Here is a 23,566-nt window from a genome sequence, read left to right as displayed (position 1 = left end):
ACTTGTTTAATTAGTTGAAAGCTCTTTGTTTTGAGTTGTGTCACTATACAGGGAAAGGGTAAACAAAAATTGCATTTGCTATTCATCTTGAATTGCCTTCTTATTTTTTACGAGAATGAAAGAAACAATTAGTCCGGTCGCCTTCTTCTTTATTTTTCTTCTTTTATTGGACCTAAGGGCCTTGTCACACGAGGCAACTATTGCAGGCAACTTGGATGCAACCAACTGCTGTGCTTGCTACAGGACCACTTTGGTAGCACATGAGTCAATTTTAAAACATTGTCTTATGATCCTCAACAGAAAAAAAAATTAACATTTTAATGGGAATGGCGTTTCTTCTTGGAGATTGCCTGGAACTGGTTGCTCGTAAATTGCCTCGTGTGACATGGCCCTAACATTTCCGATGGGTAGAACAAAGTGTTGACAATGGTGGACAGTCAAGTCTCCGTTAGCAATAAACCAGACCCAATGGGAAAATACTGCTTGGCAAATTTCTTTGCTAAAGCAAAAAACGAGCTAGGCACCAGCAGCCATAACAATGCAAACTTTACGTAATTTATTTTTTACTGACTTCTGCTAAACATTGTTCTGTTCACAGCAAGTTTTTATGCTTTGCCTTTTTGGAATAGCCCCAACAAAAAATAATCATGATGCTTGTCAATCAATATGGCAACGTGAATTATTAATAATAGTGAGATTTTGAACATCGAGTAGCCTGTATAAATAATGGACACATTTCATAATTGCAGCTGTAGTTATATTTGAAGTGGCCTTTAATTAAAGTATTAGTCACAGGCATTTTTTTAAACAACCTTTGTACCGCTGTCAGATGCAATTGTGTCCGCCATGCAATACTGTCCACTCCGGACACTTTTGCATATGCAATCGTGTCCGGGGCTATGCGTGCATGCACTGGACCTACGTACGTATATGCAGCATGAATTTATGATTGCACCGAATAATTAACTGCCGAACATTTCCCATGTCATTCATGACATGCACTTAGCTTGTAAAAAAAATGGCGAACGTGTTCCACCGACCAAGGGTGTCTAATTTACTGTAAGACGGTTTTGCACGGGGCGGACACAACTGCATATGCAAATGTGTCCGGGCGGACACAATTGCATTATGCAGCAGCGTCCGGGCAGACACGATTGCATATGCAAAACTGTCTTGCGGACATTATTGCATATGCAATAATGTCCTCCGGATAGTATTGCATAGAGGACGTAATTGCATGCCACTGATATTGAGCGACGGTCTTGTGCGGTATTCCATGTTTGGTTTTCAACCCCAATTTGGTGTTTTGACAGCGGGCTCACTTTGATTCGCACGTCAGCCGTTAATTCGTTCACACACAGCAGTAGCCTTTTGTCAAGGCCTTCGTGGTTTAGAGAGCCGCGATCCCAAGCGACTGGAACGGGAGAACACACACGCGAGAGGCAGATGCAGCCTTGACAAAAGGCTAAAACAGCAGTTAAAAATCACCATCGTGTTCGTAAACAAAAGGGAACGGTTGGAATGTTTGGAAATTAATGATCAGTCATTTTGATTCAGTTTTAACTCGCTAGAGACAGATTTATTGACTTCAAAGTAAATAATGAGAATTATGTCAAGCATCAGATGAAATAACGATGGCTACGAAAGGTAAGATTAACGTTTTGTTTGTTTTTGGCTGATTTTTGAATAAAAAGAAGAAGAATGCAGCTGTGGTCGCCCCGAACGCAGTACAGGTTGTGTGGGGCGAATTGTTTAGTGGCTCATTTAATTGGTAAAATTAGAATTTAGGAAGAGGGTTGCGTTTTGTTTTCGGAAAATTGTCGCATGTCTGCAAACACTTTTTCATTCATTATAATGTCAAGACAACCCTTGACACGTGATTATTATAATTAATGTCAATGAGTATGAAAATGATGAGTAGTTGATTTATCTCATTCCTCAAACCTCAACCGATAAAATGAGTGAACCAAAGAAAGATGTTGCCCGGCAGGATACAGAAATATAAAGATTAAAAATCTTGATTATTTTCTTGAATAAACAATTAAACTGTACCAATGTTTAAACAAAATACAGGAAAGGTAAAAAAGAAGATCCGGAAGTCGACGAAAACTGAAGAAGAAGATGATGATGACAGACCTTTTTGTAAGTGTCTCAAAGATTACATAGAAATGCTTCCCCATATCATCTTCAATCAAATTATTTAAAATGACTGTCCCTATAATATGTGCAGCCAAAGTAAAAGTTTCTGTAGTTGTGATTATTAAGAAAGAACCATGGATCCTACATTCAGCCCAGGTAGTAGTTTATAACCAGGGCCCAGTTTCATAGCGCTGCTTAACGGTAAGCAAATTTTGTGCTTACTGTAGCAGAAAAATTTGCTTAAGCCTTAGCGAATTTCACAGGTTAGCAGAAAAATTGGGCGGCCATATTGCATGTTTACCGTGGATTGGCATTGTGACGTCATTTATTTTCGTGCGGTAAGCACCGGAAGGTTAGCATGCCTTTTCGTGTGCTTACGATTAGCAGCGCTATGAAATATAAATTGCACAGTAAGCACAAAATCAGCCGCTAAGCAGCGCTATGAAATTGGGCCCAGGATAGTTTTTAAAACTGAGAACAGAGAAGTCTCCCCAATTCGAATAAAAGAGCAAGACAAGTTCTCAAAAGAGCATAGTCCACCTAGGAAGTAGATATACACTACCACAAACCAAATATACAATCACAATATTATCCCAATGCAAAGTTAACATATTGAATATTTAAAGGCAGTGGACACTATTGGTAATTGTCAAAGACCAGTCTTCTCACTTGTTGTATCTCAACATATGCATAAAATAACAAACCTGTGAAAATTTGAGCTCAATCGGTCATCGAACTTCCGAGATAATAATGAAAGAAAAAATACCCTTGTCACACGAAGTTCTAAACTTGAGGTCTTGAAATCAAATTCGTGGAAATTTACTTCTCTCTCGAAAACTATGGCACTTCAGAGGGAGCTATTTCTCACAATGTTTTATACCATCAACCTCTCCCCATTACTGGTCACCAAGAAAGGTTTTATGCTAATAATTATTTTGAGTAATTACCAATAGTGTCCACTGCCTTTAAAACGTGTTTTTATTTACAGCTCCCCAGTCGGGCCACAACTCCACCGAAGATCCAAGCAAAGCCAGTTTAGACAAACTACTTCTGGCTGCGATGCAACAAACAACAGAGTGAGACATTTATGAACACTTCCTAAAACAAAAACAATTTCTGAAGGCCCTACTCATTTTACTTTGTGGTGGTAGCTACTTTCTTTAAAACTTATAATTATCAATATCAGGCCTGAAACTACACAGGGGCAACAAAGTCTATGACCTCTGTTGCCCCTGATCTTGGCCTTGATGCCCCTTTAAAGTTTCCCATAAACTTTAAACAAAAGTCAAATGGAAGTGCCCTTTGCAAAATAAAAATGGCCTCGCCCTCTTAAAGTTTAAATTCAGACCTGCAATATTATCTTATAAGCCAAAGAATTTATTAGAGTTTCAAAACTCTAAAACGTTAATTGACAATACATCTTTATCTGGTTTGTCTTTTTGTTGCTTTTATTTATCAATATATTTTTTTTGAGGACTGATAGATATGTAAATTGATATATTTGAAGTTCTAAACTGTTTTGTTGTTTTTTGATTTTAGGGAAAAGAACAAATCTGGGAAGAAAAAGAGCAAGAAAGCCAGAAGCCAAACAGCAGATGCTGTGGTAAGAAATTTTACTTGTAGATGAGTCCTGGCTCCTTTCCTTGCATCTCGCCATTTTCTCCCTGCATCTAGCTCAACACTCCTTCAGTCCCCGCCCCAGCCCAAATCAAGAATATTTCTTCTTAAATTCCATATTGCTCATTTTTCACAGGCCTTGAAATAACCCACGGCACCCACAGCAAATGCTGCGGTGCCCTGTGCTTTTGGTGTGGTGCCCTCTGCAAGGTTCCAATACAATCTTACATTTTCCTCATAGAAGTGCCCTTAGCAGAGGGAAATTGCTCTGCCCCTTCAAGAGCGAAGTTCAAGCCTAGTTCTCAACTCTTCATCCTGTTGATGTATCCAAATAATTTTCTCAATTTTTCATCAGTTTGTTTGGGTCATTGTATCCATGCTAAACTTATCTTTTTTTATCACAACATCCGTCTTGCTTAAACTTTATTCATTCAGTATGTTCAGAGAAATCTTCACAACCTTCTTATCATTTTGTTTTGTCGTTGTCTCGCAGCTTGAATCTTTAAAACAAGGTGCTAATCTCCGGAAAGACACCGAGGACCAGTCCATCCTTAACAACACCTACGACGGCAGTGACAGCCCAAGATTCGACAAGAATATGACCAACGAGCGGAGGAGGAAACTCCCTCCAAAAAAAGGGGTCGAGAACAGAGGGTTTATCGACGATGAAGGAAAAGACGTTGAGAGAGAAACTCCAAAGAGGACAAAAAAGAAGAAGAAATCTGAGACGACGTCAATTATCGACAGGTGAGATGGTCGTCCTGAAATTGTTGTATCTGACAGGGCTCAGATTTTTAAAATTCAAGCCCTGTCTGAAGATGTAGCCCTTTCCTTTACTTTTCTTTAAACTCCTGTAAAGTAGGAAAACATTTTGAATAAAGTGATTTTTGGATAGCATTTTCTATTCTTTAATAGTATTTGTTTTTCCCCTAATTTCTCAGTGGTCCGTTAACAATGCAAGAATTGGAAGACACCCCCAAGAAAGTCAGGAGGCGCAAGAAGTCGGTACCCAAGCAGGAGGACGACAAAGAGAATGAAGAAAATGTACAGAGTAGAACAGAAGATGAGATGGATGGCAGGGAACCAGGGAAAGAGACGGGAGATGAGGATGTAGGAGGAGGAGCAGGGAAGACGATAAAAGGGAAGAAGAAGAAAAAGAAGGGTAAGTTTTTATTCAGTTCAGGCCTTTGAACTCTCTGCTTTTAAGCGGATATCTTTTTTATTGACTGCGCCAGTCTATTATTAGCCACAAATGTAAAATATGTAAGATTTGTTTCTTTGCCTCAGGTTTTTTTCACAAAATGTATTTTCCAATTTTACATTAGTTTTTAGAGCATTAATCAAAGTTTTCATGGAAACATCACACTAACACTTAGGGAACAAAAGCCACAATCTTCGTCTAAGGCTCAATCCCGGGCCCATAGCCAACCTGAATCCCCAAGATGGTAACCCGTGTTATCTACCTAAAAACTCTATCAGCAAAACTTGAGTTTTTAAAGAAATAACACATTTTCTGTTGTAAAGCATAATTAAGGGCATTAAAAATTAAAAATTTATATCTTTAGCTTCCGATGACGACAATCTGGAAGGTGAAGAGGCCAACGAAGATGCCGAAGGGACCAAAAAGAAGAAAAAGAAGAAACAGAAGAAGCCGATTCAAGACGACGGTCGGGTGTTCGGAGTGACCGTTCACCGGAGTGACCGGCTCAAGACTGACCTCTACATCGCCCACCCTCTGGTCAGGGTTCATATTATTGACTCGGACACGGGAACTTACGTCAAGAAATCCAAATTGTAAGTGTGGATAAAAACTCAGTGGAGCATGAAGTATAGACCCCTTCGTATGATGCCACGGGATCAAAAGCGCCCTCACTGAGGCCGAAGAGCGCCCTCACTGAGGCCGAAGGAGGCAAATCATTGGATGATAGCCGTTCTTTGTGCGTAAAAACAATATTTGTTTAATTGAATCATATATATATTTCAAGACAAGTTTCAGCAAACTTTTTGTTTATTTGTGACATACAGGGACAGAGCCGTGACGTCTTACTACGAGAACCAGAATGCCAAAGTTGATTATATCTTGCCAGTACTAACTCAACCATTTGACTTCAAGAAAAGAAAGTAAGTAACATGAAGTAAATACTCAAGGACTTTTAGAGATACTTTCCCACCATGTTTACTCTGACCAAATTGCTACGGCTACGGCTGGATTGTGGCATCATCATTTGTTGAAAGTATAGGACATCCTTAACAACACTCTTAGCAACAGCTGTAGCCATCGCTGGCAATTTGGATATGGCCCAGTCACCCATCATTGTAGCCCTCTTGTGGCTGAAGTGAATTACTAGAAAAATAATATTGTATCCACTGTGTTTATCAGTGTACGTTTATAGTTTGATATCATGTGGTCAATGCATCAACACACTCAAACAAAATTGTATTCACCGACTACAGCACACCGAAAAAACTATCGACAATAAAGCTTGGAACCATCTTTAAAAAAAGCCAGACCGTTTTTTTTTTATTTGTTTTTTTTGTGTTGAGCGACCATTTTGAACAGAAAACAAGGCCATCCCTTCCTTTTTTCAGAAGGTCAAACCCTTAACATGATGTTTTGCTCGACTGTTTGTTTTCAGATCCATGATACCTTGCTGGAATGAGCAGGTCATCTTCAACGAAAGTTATCTCTACCTCATTCAGACCGAGGAAACTTATCCCAAAGTCATCGTCTTCTTTGAGGTATGTTCTGCATTTATTATTTACTTAATTATTAAGATCTCTCCTCAGTGTCCTGAGGAGAGATGCTGGGGCAGAGACTACATCAGAGTTGGCTGCTTACATAAATGACAGGAAAGATTGGAGATGTCGCCCGGGGATCCAGCCAGCGAGCGACATGATGATGATGATGTAGCCTTATCGGTTTTACAACTGCTATCCCTAATTGCCCAGTGTGTAAACAATCAAAGTTAAAATCGTAAATTACAAAGTAATTAGAAAATCAATGAATAGTTAAGTAACTTTAACAGTACACGTTGTAAATAGAGGCAAATATATTAGAGCGAAGAATTCTTAATTTAAACCATCTTTTTTATCTTGTCTTGCTTTTCAGCTCCTCGATTTCGTTAGTATGAATGTTGCTGCGACCAAAACCAAGGCCTTAAAAGGAGAAGGTGGATGGCACAGGATTGCTTGGGGTTTCCTGAAGGTACAGGAAGAATTCAGTTTATAGTTAGGTTTCGCGGTAAAGACATTTGTATTTGTACTTGCTAGGTAGATAATGTTATGGTCTACTTCCAAGAGTTGATTTTCATGGAATTCGTGCTCCATGAAATTAGGCCCAGATGTCTAAGATGTATAGTGATATAGACAATGTATTGTTTCTTCTTTTAGGTTGTTGGTGCCAATGGGACTCCGAACACAGACAAGAAAGTCCGCTTACAGTTGTTCCATCCGCCGTTCAGCTACAAGGCTAAGCCTGGACAGCTAGATGTAAGAACTAATTATCAAATACTTCACTAGAGCACGGTTCATACTTCACGCGAATTGCAAAAGCGAAATGAATTTTCTTGAGTCACAATTGAAAAACTTCTAATTCTCTTGCATGTTTAGTATGAACCAGTCTTTAATAAAAGTAAAAATCTGTTTGAAAGTTATGTTGTGTGTAAAGCACTTCATTTCAAAAACAGAAATTCAACTTTTCAGCTGATCAGCCGTTTTCAGTTTTTGGTGCCATTGGAAACAACTTGCCGTGCCGTGAGGGCTCCAAAAATTATCTACTTTTCCAGCACTGAGTATATCATTCTTAGAGGCTCCTTGGAATCTACATCTCCAGGGGTTATCCTAAGTTAGGACGAGTAACTCGTCCTAACTCGAGATAAGACTAGTCCTAACTCTTTGTGAAATCGACCCCAGATCCTCTTAGAAGTTCGGTGACTCCCAAGTAATGTTGTACTATAGTAATGTCGTACTATGTGGTAACATAAAAAAGATATGTATTCAAATTTCCAGTTCTAAGATAAAAAATACTGGCACTGGATTATAATTGAGTTCTTTTAAAATCTAATTTCCTTAAGGTCTACCAGTGGTGGATGAACACAACACGGCACCCTTATCCCTCCACACTCTACATAACAGTCAAAGCAGTCAAGACACCAGACCAGGTTCAGCCAGCCGTCCGCTCTCTCTTTGCAACTCAGGAGGTAAAAACAAAGCTGGGATCGACGCAATTTTGTCCGCTGTTCACTCGGCTCCTTTTACCTTCATAGGAATTTTCCCCATTTTCAGTTGTGAAAAGAGTCTGTTAATCCCCTGAAATTGTAACACAATGTAAGGGCCAATCAGAATGGGAAATTGTAAAAAAGTTGTGTGTTATTTTTTAGTCAAAATTGGTTATACCCACCCACCAACTCAAAATTTAATTTTTTAAATATTTAATGAGTTTTTAATGAAATTTATACACTGAATGCTTGAAAGATTCAATTCATATTTTATTTTCTTTGCAGGAGCAAGGTAAAATGACGTATAATGAGCTGAAACAGTCCATCAACTGGGGGAATAAGCAAGGCATTGGGTAAGCTGTATAAATATAGATATGTTTTACAGTTAACTAACCTGTAGAAATTTCCTTTCAAATCATGGCATATTTTTCATTCTCATTTTTAGTAAGAAGAAAGCGCCAACAAACTGGTCTCGCCTTCAGGGTCAGATGTGTCGCATTCCAAACAAGCTAAGTCTGACTCTAGCTGGTGATAAGAAAGGCTGCTTAGTCATCAAGTTTTCTCCCTCCGGAAGGTGAGAAGTTTTCCAGGGATGAGAGTTCTCCGTTTTTATACAAAAACCCTTCTTTTTTTTTTTCTCTTTTTTCATGGATGTGGTTCCTTCATTTTAAAATGAAGTTCTGTTTTTTTGAGGTGGGGTTTTGTGGGGTTTTGTTTTTTAGGGGGGGGGGGGTCCCTAGGAGGTCCATTTCTCCTTCAATTTCTAATTTCTAAAAGAAATTGAGATAAAAAAACATAATAACGTCCCAGATTGCAGTGTAGGGCTTTTTAAACTAAAGACAGATGTCAATATTGGGCTTCATGCTCCCAAGTTTTCAAGCTTGCATGCTTTTGCCCTTTGCACTCATACAACTTCAGTTGTTTTTTTCCCCAACAGCCTATCACATCCCTGTTAACCCTCACTGGGCTGCCATGTGTGTGAGTGCAGAACATTAATCATTATTGGTTTCATTTCTTATAAATGCACTATTAATTTTTGTTTTTGCTTTCCTAAATTTGATTCTAGATTTCTAGCGTGTGGATGCAAGGACAGGGAGGGATACCCGATCATAGTGTATGAGGTGAGTACTAAATCTTACAAATTAGTGCGGCTCATTTGTAGGGGGTCATGACTGAGTGGTTTAGAGCATCAAATTCAAGTTATTGTGATTAAGTCATCAGAGTGCAGGTTTTAACGCAGAATAAAATAATAATAAAAGTAAAATTAACAACTCATTCTCATACACAGATTCCATCCGGAAGGTTCAAATGCAAATTCCCCGGTCACTACAGCCTTATCTATGACCTCTGTTGGGGGGCCAACGATAACGTCGTCCTCTCCGCTTCTTCGGACGGCACAGCCCGTATCTGGAATCTGGACACCCCGGACAGTGCCGCGGAGAAGGTGTTCCCTCACCCGGCGTTTGTCTACACGGCTAAGTTTCATCCTCAGGCCGATCATCTGGTGGTTAGTGGAGGCTATGATCACGTGCTTAGAGTTTGGAACACCAAGAATGACGCCCAAACTGGAGAGGTAAACAAATTCAAAGAAAATTAGGAAGTTGGCATTGCCCTTTTTTATTTTTGAATCTTCAGACATTAAAAGCATCCTAACTTATAGTCATGGAGAAAGTTCAAAATTGTGACAAAACGTCTGTCATCCAACAGATGTTTCTTCCACAAGTCCTTTGTCATAACACCCCAAACAAACAAACACAAATTTACCAACAAGCACTTGATCAATTACAACAGAGCATGCAGTCAGCAAACAAACAAATGAAAAACAGCAAACGAGCAAACACACCTACAAATAAGTTTTATAAAGCAAGCACAAAAGCAGGCAAACAAGAAGACATGCTAAACAGACATACAGAGAAAACAAATTAACCAAAAATTATCATCTTGTGTTGGGAAAAAATCAAATCATAATCATTTTTTGTTTCCTCCTGTGAAGCTACTCCAAGAACTTGATGGTCACAAAGGGTTCGTCAACTGTTTGTGCTTCTCCCGGGATGGCAAAGCTATGTACTCTGGCGATAGTACGGGAGTCATCATCAAATGGAATGCATCGGTCATGGTGAAGGCTGCGACCTCAGGTAAGATACGCCCTGTGAAAATGACCCTTGCCCAGTCATTTGCCTCTGCTTACTGGAACCCAAAAGGCACTTACAGAGAAGCATGCTTAGCAAGGAATGTTAGCTTGTGCTCATGCTTGCTTCATCTTACTTCGCATTCATTGCTTACACACTTTTTTAGCAGAGAATGGTGAACATAAGTGCAGAACTTTGCAGTGAGCAGAACCATGGCATCAACCTTTTGAGCAGAAAAATGTTGCTAAGCAATATTCTAGGCTAAGCAAGAAATGACTGTGACACCAGTCGAAGCAATGGTAACTCTATGGATGGCAACCTATTTTTACGAAGCAAAAAGTTGTTTGTCCTAATCAAGTTTTTGTGCTTACAGGCTTTATGAAATTGGTTGTAGTGTCAGTTCAACGTTTATATTTAAATGAATTGGTCGTGGACTGGTTAGTATTTCAATCCTATCTGGTATTAATGAATGTCATTATGACCTCATCATTGTTATTATCATTATTATTATTTTAATCTTAAATCTTGCCCTTCTCAGGTTCTCCAGACCAGTGGTCACTAGAGAAGTTGATCAAAGAGAAGGAGCTGGAGGGAGTGACCATTAACAGCCTCAAGGTCCACCCTAGTGGAAGACGTCTTCTCATCCACGGACGAGACAACAACCTCAGAATGATCGACCTCAGATTGTAAGTTATGACCCTGAGGTCATTGTGGGGTCAAGTCCAGGTCATTGCGTTCATTTCCTTAAAACCTTTAAAGGCACTGGACACTTTCGGTAATTACTCAAAATAATTGTCGGCATAAAAACTTACTTGGTAACGAGCAATGGCTCCCTCTGAAGTAACATAGTTTTTGAGAAAGAGGTAATTTCTCACTCAAATATTGAAAGAAACACCATTAGTTTGCACAAATGTGTGCGTTTTCAGATGGAGCTACAAAAGGCTTCAGGCCTGAAGTCTTTTATTATATTAAAATATTTGAGTGAGAAATTACCAAAAACTACAATACTTCAAACGGAGCCGTTTCTCACAATGTTAACAACATTATCAACACTGTTTTTTTTTTTCCTACAACATCGATCTTTTGTCTGTTTGTAAGAAGTTTAGAAGAAAGGAAGCAAATTTTATTTGATGTTATTTTTCTATTTTTTTTTCAGGTACACCATTATGCAGCGCTATCTTGGTGCTTTAAATTTCCGTGAGCACATCCGCAGTACGATGACTGAGTGCGGATCCTTTGTTGTATCAGGCAGTGAGGATTGCCAGGCTTATGTTTGGAACACCGACACTGGTCAGTCTGGATTCTTATTATCATGGATGTGATTTCTACATTTTTAAACGGAAATCTGCTTTTTATTTTTATTTCAAACCCAACATTTTTTTTTTTTTTTTTTTTTTTCCATTTTTTACTAAGATCAAATTCATAGTGAAAATGAAGATAGAACGATTTGGAACACCCCAGATTGCAGTGTAGGGCATGCGAAACATTTCGCACTCGCAAGATAGTGGCCAGTACCTTTAAAGCCAAAGACGGCTTTATCAATCATAAAAACAAATCAATTATAAAGACTTCATTTTATGATTTATATTTGCTCAATCCTTTCTACAGGTGACCAAATAGCAGTATACTCCAGTCTTGGTTACAAGTTTCCTGTTACTGACGTTGACTACCATCCTCATGAGCACATGGTAGCGTTCTGCTCCCGGGGGGAGGGACATCCCATACAGGTCTATGTTTATGATGTAAAAGGTAGGTCATAAAACCCCTCTGGAAATTCAACAGCCTTTATTTTCTGTATGTCCTTCACATAGCACCATGTAATGGTTTACAAGGTGCTGTGGTGCACACCGGGACGAACCCCTTCTATTTTTGATAAGTGCACTGGGTTATTTTACGTTCATTACACAACACACGGGACTTGTGGCATTACGTCCCATCGGAAGGATGTTGCAATAATGGTTAAGTTTTTGCTTAAAAGACACAAGTGGACCAATTTTTTTTTAATTTTTTTTTTCAAAATGGAAAAGAAACTGGAGAATTTGGTTGACTTGCCATTCAACTTTTTACTTACTCTGTCCTTCATAAACAATTTTGTGTCTACAATCTTTAATAAAAAATTCATGTTTACCATTGATCACTAGTTGCCCAATTGGATGTCGGACTTAAGACGACGACAACTGTTGATGCTAAAGACAAACAAGAACTCCTCGCCGGCACTGCTAAATCAGAAAAGTCACTCTTGGGTCTTCTGGAGGCCAAGAGAGAACTGAAAGAGGAACTGGACACCAGCAAGACCCTAAGGATGGAGAGGGTCAAGGCAAAGCTAGCAACTGTCATGGTAGGACTTAGATTTGGGTAGACTGTGCCCCTGTCTTTAAGCCTGGTTGACTAGTGTCGAAGCCGGGACTATTGTTTCCTTAGTCGAGTCAAGACTACCGTGTTGCACAGCTACTCGCTTAATAGACCGATCCATTAAGCTCCGCCCCATTGCGTATTGACCAATCACAGCGCAACAACGGTCCGACAAATAAGGTCCGACATGCGTGCGCGTATCTTGGCGCGCGTGGCAGAGTTGTGCAGAAGGCATTGGAGAGCCCCACGTGTTCTTGCTCACACGTGCGTTGTGGGCGGAGCCTACTGGATCGGTCTATTGTGCTGCCAGGACTACTACAAAAAATAGTTGCGACTTCCTGCTTGGTGAACCAATTGTGTCGCTCAAGACTATTCATGACGACATAGTTTACTTACAAAACACAGTCAGTGACACAATCCTTTCAGCACAAATTTTACTATATTGCACCTGCGGCAAACAATATGCCACAATACATCTTTGGAATTTAAAATTAGTCTTACTAGTGTCGAAGTCGCAACTATTTGAAGCGCAACTAGTCGAGTAGTAAATTTCACTAGTCGCTCACCCTTACTTGTCTTTATCTGCAAGAATAAAGACAGGCGCTGATTTTGCAGACCCAGTGATTTCATTGGTAATTGTGCAGTGATAATGTGTTTTGTTTGGTCTGAGCTGATTTTATTTAGCTGCACTTTCGTAGTCCGCATGCAGCATGAGTAATGTTTGTATGTACATGTACATGTATGTAATGTTGTTTTATATGTTTACACATGTATGAGGATTGTACTGTGAACTGAATTTGAATTGAATTTGAATTGAATGTAACGTCAAAGGTGCAATTGGACAGGGATTGACTCTGGAGTAATTCACGAGCCTCAAAGTGTAACGTCGGATGTTCAGGTTATTTTGCAAACTAAATTCTTTTGTAGACATCTTTTTCAGATCATGTTCTTGTGTAATCAGTTGATGTCATTATTTGATTGAACAATAATTAATATTCATGTATGTTGTTTCATTTGTTTTGCAGTTTGCATTCATGTTGCCATGTAGCTTTTGTATGTTACTAGGTGATATAAACTATGTCTTCGTTTTTTTGTTTTTTTGGTTTTTCTTTTTGGGGGGGGGGGGTTTGTTTTGCACCTCCCCGCAAAACGACCTCTATCACAGTGGTAGCAATCTTTATTCTGTCTTTCAATGTCACCAACTAATGGCTGGAAAGATTAAACATGGTCAGATCCCTTTTTGGTATTATGGGAATCACCAGTCATTACTGCTATTGCAAGCAGGGAACTTGATCAATGTGGTAGCAGTGTGGTTGAAGTTCAATGGTGTATAATGTTTTTTCGTCCTTTGTTATGATGCTGGGTCACTTGGGGGCTGGCCCCAGGTAAACAACGTCACCTCGAGAGGGCGAGTATGATCTTACGATTAGCTCTTGTCAGGGGCTCACCTGAGTGAGCACCGCAAGGTCGTCCCAGGGAAGCTACATGTAACCGAACGCACCCTCAGTTGGTACAGTGCCAGTACATTGACCCCGAGGTTGTTGGTTCAAATACCGCTAATTTTTTTCTTTGTTCAACCCCAAATTAGAAAAAAAAATGATTTTGAGTTACAGGTCGTCAGGTTCAGAGGTACATGGTGTTTATCACTAAATATTCATTGCATGATTTTTTTCTGTCTTGCATTGTTTCAAATCCCTCTGCTATTTTATTGTTATGTTGCATGGCTTCTTGTTGCTGGTCCATCGTGATGTTCTTTGCTCTGGCGATTATTTTGCTATTGCACTCGGATTCCCCGCACGACCACAGGCTCTGAAACAGCTGGCTAAGGTAACCTGGTCTCCATAATGTATTCCTATATAAGCAACTATTGGATGCGTGTAAGTGCAATGTCGCAGAATTATAAAAGGGATGTAATTTCTCCATCTCCAAAATCCAGGTAATTTTTTTTTTGTTTTTTTTTGTTTTTTTTTTACTAATAGTTAAGATCAACTTCAGAGCTACTTTGCAATATGGGGTATTCTATATGGTTTTATCTATATTTTCTTACCAAATTGATCTTAGTCATAACTGTAACTGAGATCAATTTGGTAAGAAAATGTAGATAAAGCCATATTGAACACCCCATATTGCAGAGTAGGGCTGTCAAAACCAAAGATAAATGTATGAAAGCAGGCTTCACACTCTTTGAGCTTTCATGCTCAAAAGTTTTGCACTAATAGTTCAGGTTTTTTTTCAACAGCCAATCACATCCCTGTTTTAATCACTCGCTGAAATCTGGTCTGTTCCTTCCTTTTAACCTTGTGTGTGAAATTGAAAAGCCAGATTTCGCCATTTGATTGTATTCTGCGACAATGCACAAACAAAATGCATTCAATGTTTGTTTTTTATAACACACATAATTCCTTGTCATTCAAGAAAACAAAATTATTGAAATTTAATTTGTCTTGTTTTGCCATCACTCAATTAAACATGACATATGAAGATCTCGTTAAAAAGTTCTGGATTTATTTGATTTTATTAATGCATAGATGGAAATAATAATACTGTTTTCTAGGAATAAGTATTTTATTCTCTTTGTACAATGATCTTTAAATTCTCGAGTATACATTAAAGAATTAACTTCCCTTTTTTGTAACAGGACAAACAAGATAGGCAGGGTACCCCCTATCAACAACAGCAGGAAACCATGCTTGGTAGCTCGTTTGCATTCACACCAGGGGGAACCACTCCTATGCATCAGCCAACAATAAGCACTTGGGGATCGACATTTGATACAACCCAGTACAAAAAACAGGTGAGTTAGGTTTGTTGTTGTAAATAATAATAAACAGGATTTTAAAAACACAGATTCCTCAACAAGCTTTACAATAGAAGCAAAATGCAAAAGATTTATTACAAAAAGATTAAAGATATTGACAAAAAAGGGAGACTGCTAGATAGCACTTTAACCTGGAGGTTGCAAGTTTCAGTCCTGCTCCAGTAAATTTGCCCTTGTAAATAATATTAGAAAGACTTGTAATGCGCACATATCCAACCTGTTTGGTGTTCAATGCGCAGTATAAAAAAACAATAATAAAATCCACAACAAACTTGAAAACCTGTGACATAAGATAAATTTTGAGAAGAGATTTGAATGTTGTGGTACAAAGACAAGATCTAAGATTAAGAGTGGTAGAGAGTTCCAGATGCGTGCTTGTTCAAGGCATGATTGTTCATTAATTACTACTGACATGAATATTGTTCATAAAAGTACGTTACGCTTGTAGTTTGACCCAAAACAAAGCAAGGAATCCGCATGAGATTGTCGTAATGTTAAGGCATTGTTGCACTAGCCAAATTTTCCAGCCGTCGATTTCACCAAACTCTTCCTAACTTAGGATTAATCTTAGGACTTACGACGGGTTCAGTTCCGTATCCAAATACGTAGGACGAATTGAACCCATCCCAAGTTAGGACAGGTTACCCATCCTAACTCGAGTTAAAATTAATCCTAGCGTTTCGTGAAATCGGCCGCAGGCAACTTGGAGGCAACCAACTTCAGTGCTTGCAACAGGACCACTGAAAGCCCGGTTCATACTTCTTACGAATACAATACAACTTTTACAACAATACAACGTCACAGGACTGTTTTTGCAGCGGGAGTTGACACAAGTCAACTGACGCGAATTATTCATTGCGAATTTGTGACGTCAAAATTCATATTGCATTCGCAGGAAGTAAGAACCAGGCTTTTAGGCAGCACATGGATACTTTTTCAAACAGTCTTACAATCCCCAAGAACAAAATTTAACAATCCAAATGTGACTGCCTTTTCTTCTTGGCAATTGCCTGGAACTGGTTGCCTGTAAATTGACTCGTGTGACATGGCCCTCACATGTATGTTTTAAGAGGGGATTGCACATTTTTAAGAAGTACAAATCTCTGACACTAATTGAATTTTGCTTGCCGGTATGTATATGTGTGTGTGTACAATTTGTAGCTGAACGTTTCGTTTCCGAACCAGCCCCAGGGCCCACAGATGCCCACACCGACCCCTGCCCAACTTGAATCCCCCGGCGTGGTATGTATTCAGTGCTGAGCCAGAGAGCAGGCATCAAACCTTCGTTGTGTGACTAACCTTCGCAGTGACAATTTGTTACACCTAACCACCCACCCCTTCATCCATAAACAGCCTAAGATTGTAGCTGAATTGGCGGTTACAACTAAACTTTGACTAATGACGGGGTGTTTTGTTGTTATTGGGGTTTTGGGTTTGTTTTTGTTTTTTTTCCTACCAATCAAGTAACTACTTTTTATCAACTTTTGACATGAAGAAAGTCGGCACATCTTTGTTTTTTCCTACTAATCAAGTAACTACTTTTTATCAACTTTTGACATGAAGAAAGTCGGCACATCTCAAAACTTGCTCTGCTGTTACTTTTCGTAACTCTTGAACTTATGTGGAAATTATACCACAAAATGTTACTCATTCAATATGACCATTGTAGTGTCTTGTCTGCCAGAAAGATCCTGAGTGGTACAATAGTCACTGTTTTTGTAGTAAGTTATTTGGTCTATACAAACAATGTTTGTAAGTAGAGTGCAATCTCCAAACTTTAAAAGAAAAACAATATTACTTGAGATGAGGGACCATCGGCCATAACTCCAAGGTGGACCCATGGTAACAAATACGGCTGGTCCCAAGAAGACCCGGCGATCCAGCTCTAGCCCTACCTGTAGCCGCCAATTCAGCCTCAGCCCAACTTGTTGAGTTCTAGATTTTGTTTGATTTTCGGTGGCCACGGTGCTGTATACCCAGTCAACTTTTGAAACCTCGGTTCACTTCATTAACTCCACTTCTTTTGTTATTCATTTATAATCAAAGTGGGTGAAATTTCCCAACCACCTTTATTGTGTTTCTTCTGAGCTTTGTTTTTTAAGATACATGTACAGCATTTATGTGGCATGTTGTACCCCCCCCCCTCTCTTCTATTGTGTCTTTATGGTGCTCTAGGAACCTGGGGAACTCTTTAGAGGAAAAGAGTACTTTGCGGTACACTAAAGCCTGGTTCATACTTCCAGCAAATGCGATGCGACTTTGCCGTGACTTTGACGTCACAACTCTATTTTCGTTGCGATATTCACAAGAGGGTTGAGCACAACTCAACCCCTGCGAATTATTTGTTGCAAATTTGTGACGTCATTATTTGTATCTCATTTGCAGGAAGTATGAACCAAGCTTAACATTGTGGGGGGACCACCCTCTCTGCCATATATAAGGCATGGTAGGATGCAGTGACTAACAAATCCACCTGCAATGCACACATTTATTAAACTGAACTGTAGAAGAATATGATTAAGAAAGAGTCACAGTATTAAAAAATAACATTGGTGTTGTGCCTTATGCATCTGTATTTGTAACTAACTTTCATCTACTAAAGAATTTTTTTTCTTCTAACAATTCTTTGCATACATCATGAAGTGTAATTAATATTATGTTTTCTACTACTTTATTATGAATTTTCTTCAACCACCATTTTCTGATTTTGCCATCATCATGTTTTCTTTTTGATCCACATAAAAAGAAAAGTTGCATCATTGTGGTGATATACACACAGCTCTTAAAGTTCATCATTAATAAGGACATGAACTAAGGACTGCTCCAGATTGGGCCCAATTTCATAGAGCTGCTTCAGCAGATAAAGTTGCTAAGCGCGACAAAATGGTGCTTACCAGAATAAGGTTACAAGTCAAACTACCATATGTCACGTGTACATATTGTGACTGTTATGCTCATTTCTAGCAGAAAGTTGTTTTGATAAAAAATTTAATTAATTTTAAAAAGCCTTTGTGAAAGACTCTGCTAGTAATAATATTAAAGACTTCTAATGCGCCCATATCCACCCTGCTGGGTGCTCAAGGCGCAGTAAACCAAAAACAAACAAAAGAAAACAGACACAACTAAATTAGTCCTTAAAATGTCTGGCCATTAATTATTTCTTTGTATAAATGACAAACAATATTTTGATGTTGTTTTAGATTTCCTTCTTGGCTACCCGATCGGCAAAGGGAGTACGAAGCCTCGGTATGTCCATGAATGGGACGGGTTGGACTCCACCCACGGCTTACTTCCCCAGAGCGTCGACTCCAAGTATTGCACTGCAAGCAGTAAGTTCACAAATTCACCCTTTCAGGCATGACCTTCTGATTTCCAATCCCCCCACATGTCAGAAAATTAGCAAGATTATTGCTAAATATCCCAAACGGGCTAGCTTGGTTGGTTAGTGGCTAGACATTAGCTATAGCAATGAGCAAGTTCGAGTGCACACATTTAGTCGATTTGTGTTCTGAGCACAGTGCTCAATGTACATGCGCAGTGACGAACTCACTCGAAAGACTCGTTTGGAAATCTAGTCAACCATGGGTTTCAACACTTCCATTGCCTTCTGCCTGACCGCTAAAGAGTCACTGGTTCCCCTCTGTACTTTACACATGTTAGCATGGAACAGGCTATCGGGACCACTCAAGAAACCAAATGTTCGCCCACAGTAGTCACCAATGGTCAACCAGCCTGAGTTGGAGTAAAAATAGTCAACCTTTATTTAACCACCGAGCGCGCTCGAACCTGCTCAATTGTACAGCTGACCATTTTGAGCAATTTGATCTGTATTACACTGGCATTAAGTAGTACTTAGTACTTAGAATTGTTCATAGCTCATTGTTTTTGGGGAAATGATTTAAAAAGTTGATTTTGTCATGAAATTTCCCCCATCCAATAGAGTAAGGGTGGCACGGCCAACTTCACGTTCAACCCGCCGGCATCGCAGAAGAAGTCTACCGACCACCGGCGTGTGGTGGCGCTCTACGATTACACCTCGCAACGATCTGACGAGCTGAACCTCTGCCAGGGCGACTGGATCGTGGTTCTCCACGAAGACAACGAGAACTGGTGGATGGGGCAGCTGGAAAACGGACAGCAGGGTTACTTTCCAGCCAACTACGTCACTGAAGAACGTAAGAGTGTATTAGCACAGATGTGATTCTTCAGTTTTCATTCTTCTTTTAACCCCCCCCCAAAAAAAAAAAAAAAAAAATTTAAAAAATAAATAAACAAATAAATAAATAAGAAAAAAATACACTTATAAGTAAAAATAATAAAATAAAGTAACATAAAAAAAATAAAAAAAATAATAGATAAATAAAATAACGAAATTCTGCTTATAATAATGGGGAAGACATAACAGCCGTTTTTGCTGCTCTGAGCATGCGTACGGATACTCAGTATTGCGCACCTAGTGCTGAGCACTACTGGCGAGCACTTCTTGCGAGAACTGCAAGGACAGTCCAAAAGTATCCCATTGAGATCAAATTTATAAAAAAAGGTAGAACGCCCCCAGCTCCAAGCATACGTATGAATGCTCAGTATTGCGCACCTAGTACTGAGCGCTACTGGCGAGCACTATTTGCGAGAACTGCAAGGACAGTTCAAAAGTATCCCATTGAGATCAAATTTATAAAAAAAGGTAGAACGCCCCCAGCTTGAAGAGTAGGGTTTTTAAAACGAGCTTTCACGCTCGCAAGCTTTCACACTTTGTGCTCACGGTTCAAGGGTTTTTTTTTTTTTTCAACAGCTTATCACATCCCTGAGTAGGGAAGCGAAAGGAATAAATTCTAGGCTAAGTTTGATTTGCAAATTTGTTAATCATAAACTGAATTTGACCTTAGAGGCCTTCGAAAGGGAAAGTTGACCTTTGGGTTTTTTGGAAGTTACTTGAAAGGGCAAAATTTTGATTAATCTTTTGAAATCTTGACTTAGATCTTCAAGAGGACAACCCGGAGGATAGAGGAAGTTATTCTGAGATGTGGGAGGAGGGAGTGGATGAGATGGATGGTGACACCACACCACGAAGGAAGACCAAGACAAAGAAAGGAAAGAAGGTGAGTCGGATAAAGACATTGTCTCCCTGTCAGTGTTTAGTGTTCTGCAGTATTTTTAATAAACCATTAATAATAACAATAATTAAAGTAATAAAATAATAAAATAAAATGTATCCGCATCAATTTGACCTACACTGGTGAGTCCTGTGGTTAAATGGTTGTCATGGTTATTTACTCCCTTAGATGACAGCAGTAGTGAGCCAAAGCGGTCAACTTAAGATCTTGTCTGCGCCGGAGGACAGTGAGACGGATCTTACCCCAGCCACAAGGTCAGTAAGAAAGTAGAAGCTGCTAGAGGAAGATGTTTAAAGCAATGCGTTGGTCGCGGGTTTGAATCTATCCCAGGGGAATCCAGAAACTCTGGAAAGTACTAAGTAAACAGTGCTTTTGGTGGATGGGTAAATCTTGTACAACAATTGTTCATTATATTCTCATTTCTTTTGATTTAGCCAAAGAAAGAAGAAGAGGAAACCATTGGCGCGGGAGCTCGCTCTTGACATGAGCGAAAACACTGACGAAGCGGACACGCCTCGTCGTCGACGGTTGAGAACACGGTCAAACAGCGCGCAACGAAAACTACCATCTTCTGTTGATGGGTCGGACGTAGGGATCCCACCGAAGCCACGGAAGAAACGATCAAAGAGCACCGAGGGTTTGCTCTCAAATGATGAGACTGTGGTGGGTTCGAGGTCAGCTCCACGCCTTGCCAAGACGTCCTCGAGGGAAAGACTGTTAGACCAAGAGGAGGGGGTAGAAGGAAGATCACCGAGGGATAAGAAAGGGGGAAAGAGGAAACAGAAGACGAATCATACTGAGAGAACGGTTTAGACTTCTGTCCAATTAAACGCCTTGAGTTTTGCAAATTTGTGATGGAGTTCAACATCTCGAAAATCAATGGAAAGACTCTCAGACCCAAGAGGAGGGGTTGGAGGGGAGAGGTTTCCGAAGGATAACAACGGGGGAAAGAGGAAACAGACGACAAATCATACTGAGAAAATAGTTTAGACTTCTGTCCAATTAATCGTCTTCAAGGAAAGAAGTTTTGCAAATTTATCAAGGGCAGTGGACATCTTGGAAGTTGATGGAAAGACTCCGACCAAGAGGACAGGAGGATTGAAGGCAGATCAATGAAAGAAAGGAATAAAAGGGGAAAGAGAGAAAATATAAAGTCTTAATAAAGTCTTAATTTCTGTCTTAATATTTTCTTAGCAGAAATTTGTTAAGCAGTATTTTCTGCTTAAATAGCAGCTCTATGAATTTTTCCACGGTACAAATCCTAAGATTAAAGTGGTTTAATTAATAGCTTGCATGATGGTATTCTGCAACATCAAACATTTTATTTAAAAAACAAAATTCTGATTTTATTTTGTATTTATTGTGTTAATTTTGAGTTAATTGCGAAGTGTATTCTGGAAATTTATTCATCTTGCTTTTTAGAATGGACCATTATCTGAAATAATTTGGTCTGAAAATTTGGAAGGTCTCAAAATGGTTTAGGGTTTAGTCGATTTTTATAAGAATTTTCCCTCAGCCGTCAGAATTTGTTGAACTATTACCAAGGCCACCACCAAAAGCTTGTGATTAACGCAGTGTAAATATTGTAAATATTTTTAAAAGATCATGTACTTTTTATTTATTGTTTTCATCATTTAATATATTTTATTTTAACAAAGTTTAATTCACCGAGGGTTATGGATGTAGAAACGGTGAGAGTCCCCGGTTTGAGGCATATCTTTGTTTTGTGGACATTTTTTATGTCTCGCCTTTTCTTACATTTGCCCAACGTTTGCAGAAAAAAATAACTTGAGGCTCACTTGTGTAAATGACTGGTTTTGTTTTTCTGGACAAGGTTTAAATTCTCACACCGATTTATATACTCCATGTAATTGGATTGTACATCCACACAACCATTCCCTTGAACCCACCTAGATAAAAAGCCCCACCTCCTGTAAAACTTCATGGTAAATTAATTTGTTTTCAATGATAAATTTGCTCAGCAAGAAATGAGTAGGGTACCAGCCGATAGTATAGTAACTCTATGGTATTCTGGCTGGTAACCTATTTTTGCTGAGCAATTTTTTTATTTTATTTTTTTTGCCCTGAAAGTGAGGATATTTAGCCTTCCAAATGATGTCACAAGGTCAACAATTCCTTTTTTCCTCTCGCAATAGTTCTGATGGCACTATCTACTTCGTACTTTGACACAGCAACTAAATAAACAAACACAATTTTTTGTGCTATATTTTTTGTCAATTAGAAACGTTTTATTATATACACCATGAACAATTTTATACACATTTTTAAACTTTGTTAAAGGCATTAATTATTGCAGTGTGCTACTAAATAAAGTCAAAGTTAAGATGTTGCAAAAGGTTTTTTTTGTACAAAACACTGGCCTTAAATAAATGCTTAATAAATAAAAATAACCAATTCAGTATGCCTCCAAAGTAAAAAAGAAATCACTTGATAAGTTCTGCATACGGTCAACACATTGGCATGTCTGGGGGAAAACATTGCTTTTTTAAGAGGAAGTTTTTGCATTTTAAAAAGTATCAATTTATTATCAAAGGCACTTAATTAGCTGCTTTCAAAGCTGAATTGTCACAGAACTTGTGAAAGTACCGAGTGTATTTTACATATCGGTGCAAGGGTAACATGGATAAAAATCAAATTGTATAAAGTTCAAATTATTTACTTTCCTTACGTCGGAAAAGTGATACCAACAAGGGTTGCTTTATCAAAGGTAGTATACCGGAATGGTAACGATAAAAAACATCATTGTTTAAAGGAACAGGTTGCCTCGGATCGGTCGAGTTGGTCTTTGAAAAGCGTCCTATAACCGTTCGTTATAAAATCACTATGGTTAGAAAGAACTTTGACTCCCATAAATGGCCGACCGTGTTAGTTCGCGATGTAAAATAAAAACCGTGCAATTTTGTGTGATACTTGTGTGGATCATTATATTCTACTTTTAAAACATCTTTCTAACCATATGCATTTCATAACAAACGGTTTCAAACGCTTTTCATAGACCAACTCGTCCGATCCAAGGCAACGTGTTCCTTTAATTTGAGTCTGAAGTCTTACTGACTATGTAAGAAATGATAATCTTTTACTACTGTGCAATTAGTTGTGTGCTTTTTTTCTCTCTAGAAAATTCTACATTGTACTTTTGCGTAGTCCTGTAAAGTTGGG

At 38.9% G+C, this 23,566-nt stretch overlaps 1 protein-coding gene across 4 annotated transcripts; it reads left to right on the top strand.

Annotated features, from left to right (window-relative positions):
- Nucleotides 1-1,495: 1,495 nt before the first annotated feature.
- LOC139952748 (jouberin-like) lies at nt 1,496-23,566 on the top strand. Of its 4 annotated transcripts, none has more exons than XM_071951972.1 (29): nt 1,496-1,647; nt 2,074-2,142; nt 3,128-3,215; nt 3,679-3,742; nt 4,250-4,503; nt 4,698-4,918; nt 5,322-5,550; nt 5,782-5,877; nt 6,393-6,495; nt 6,866-6,961; nt 7,147-7,245; nt 7,830-7,955; nt 8,259-8,326; nt 8,419-8,547; nt 9,040-9,094; nt 9,262-9,546; nt 9,967-10,108; nt 10,641-10,788; nt 11,259-11,392; nt 11,711-11,851; nt 12,244-12,440; nt 14,261-14,281; nt 15,093-15,248; nt 16,458-16,514; nt 18,473-18,601; nt 19,213-19,447; nt 20,250-20,371; nt 20,555-20,640; nt 20,821-23,566. In XM_071951972.1, exons 1-29 carry the CDS (start codon nt 1,635-1,637, stop codon nt 21,197-21,199), a joined length of 3,942 nt encoding a protein of 1,313 aa, XP_071808073.1. In that variant the 5' UTR covers nt 1,496-1,634; the 3' UTR covers nt 21,200-23,566. The 4 variants fall into 4 exon arrangements, with proteins under 4 accessions (XP_071808073.1, XP_071808071.1, XP_071808072.1 ...); XM_071951970.1 differs by having other exon boundaries at nt 16,434-16,514; XM_071951971.1 differs by lacking the exon at nt 14,261-14,281 and having other exon boundaries at nt 16,434-16,514.

The sequence above is a fragment of the Asterias amurensis genome, chromosome 20, assembly GCF_032118995.1.
Source record: "Asterias amurensis chromosome 20, ASM3211899v1".
NCBI classification, from domain to species: Eukaryota; Metazoa; Echinodermata; class Asteroidea; order Forcipulatida; family Asteriidae; genus Asterias; species Asterias amurensis.
Note: the sequence above shows the minus strand (reverse complement) of the source record. Positions and strands in the feature narration are given on the sequence as shown.

Coding starts and splice junctions, on each gene's coding strand:
- LOC139952748 (XM_071951970.1), top strand. Junction 7,246..7,829: donor CTAAGCCTGGACAGCTAGAT/GTAAGAACTAAT, acceptor AATTTCCTTAAG/GTCTACCAGTGGTGGATGAA. Junction 18,602..19,212: donor CAAGTATTGCACTGCAAGCA/GTAAGTTCACAA, acceptor CCCATCCAATAG/AGTAAGGGTGGCACGGCCAA.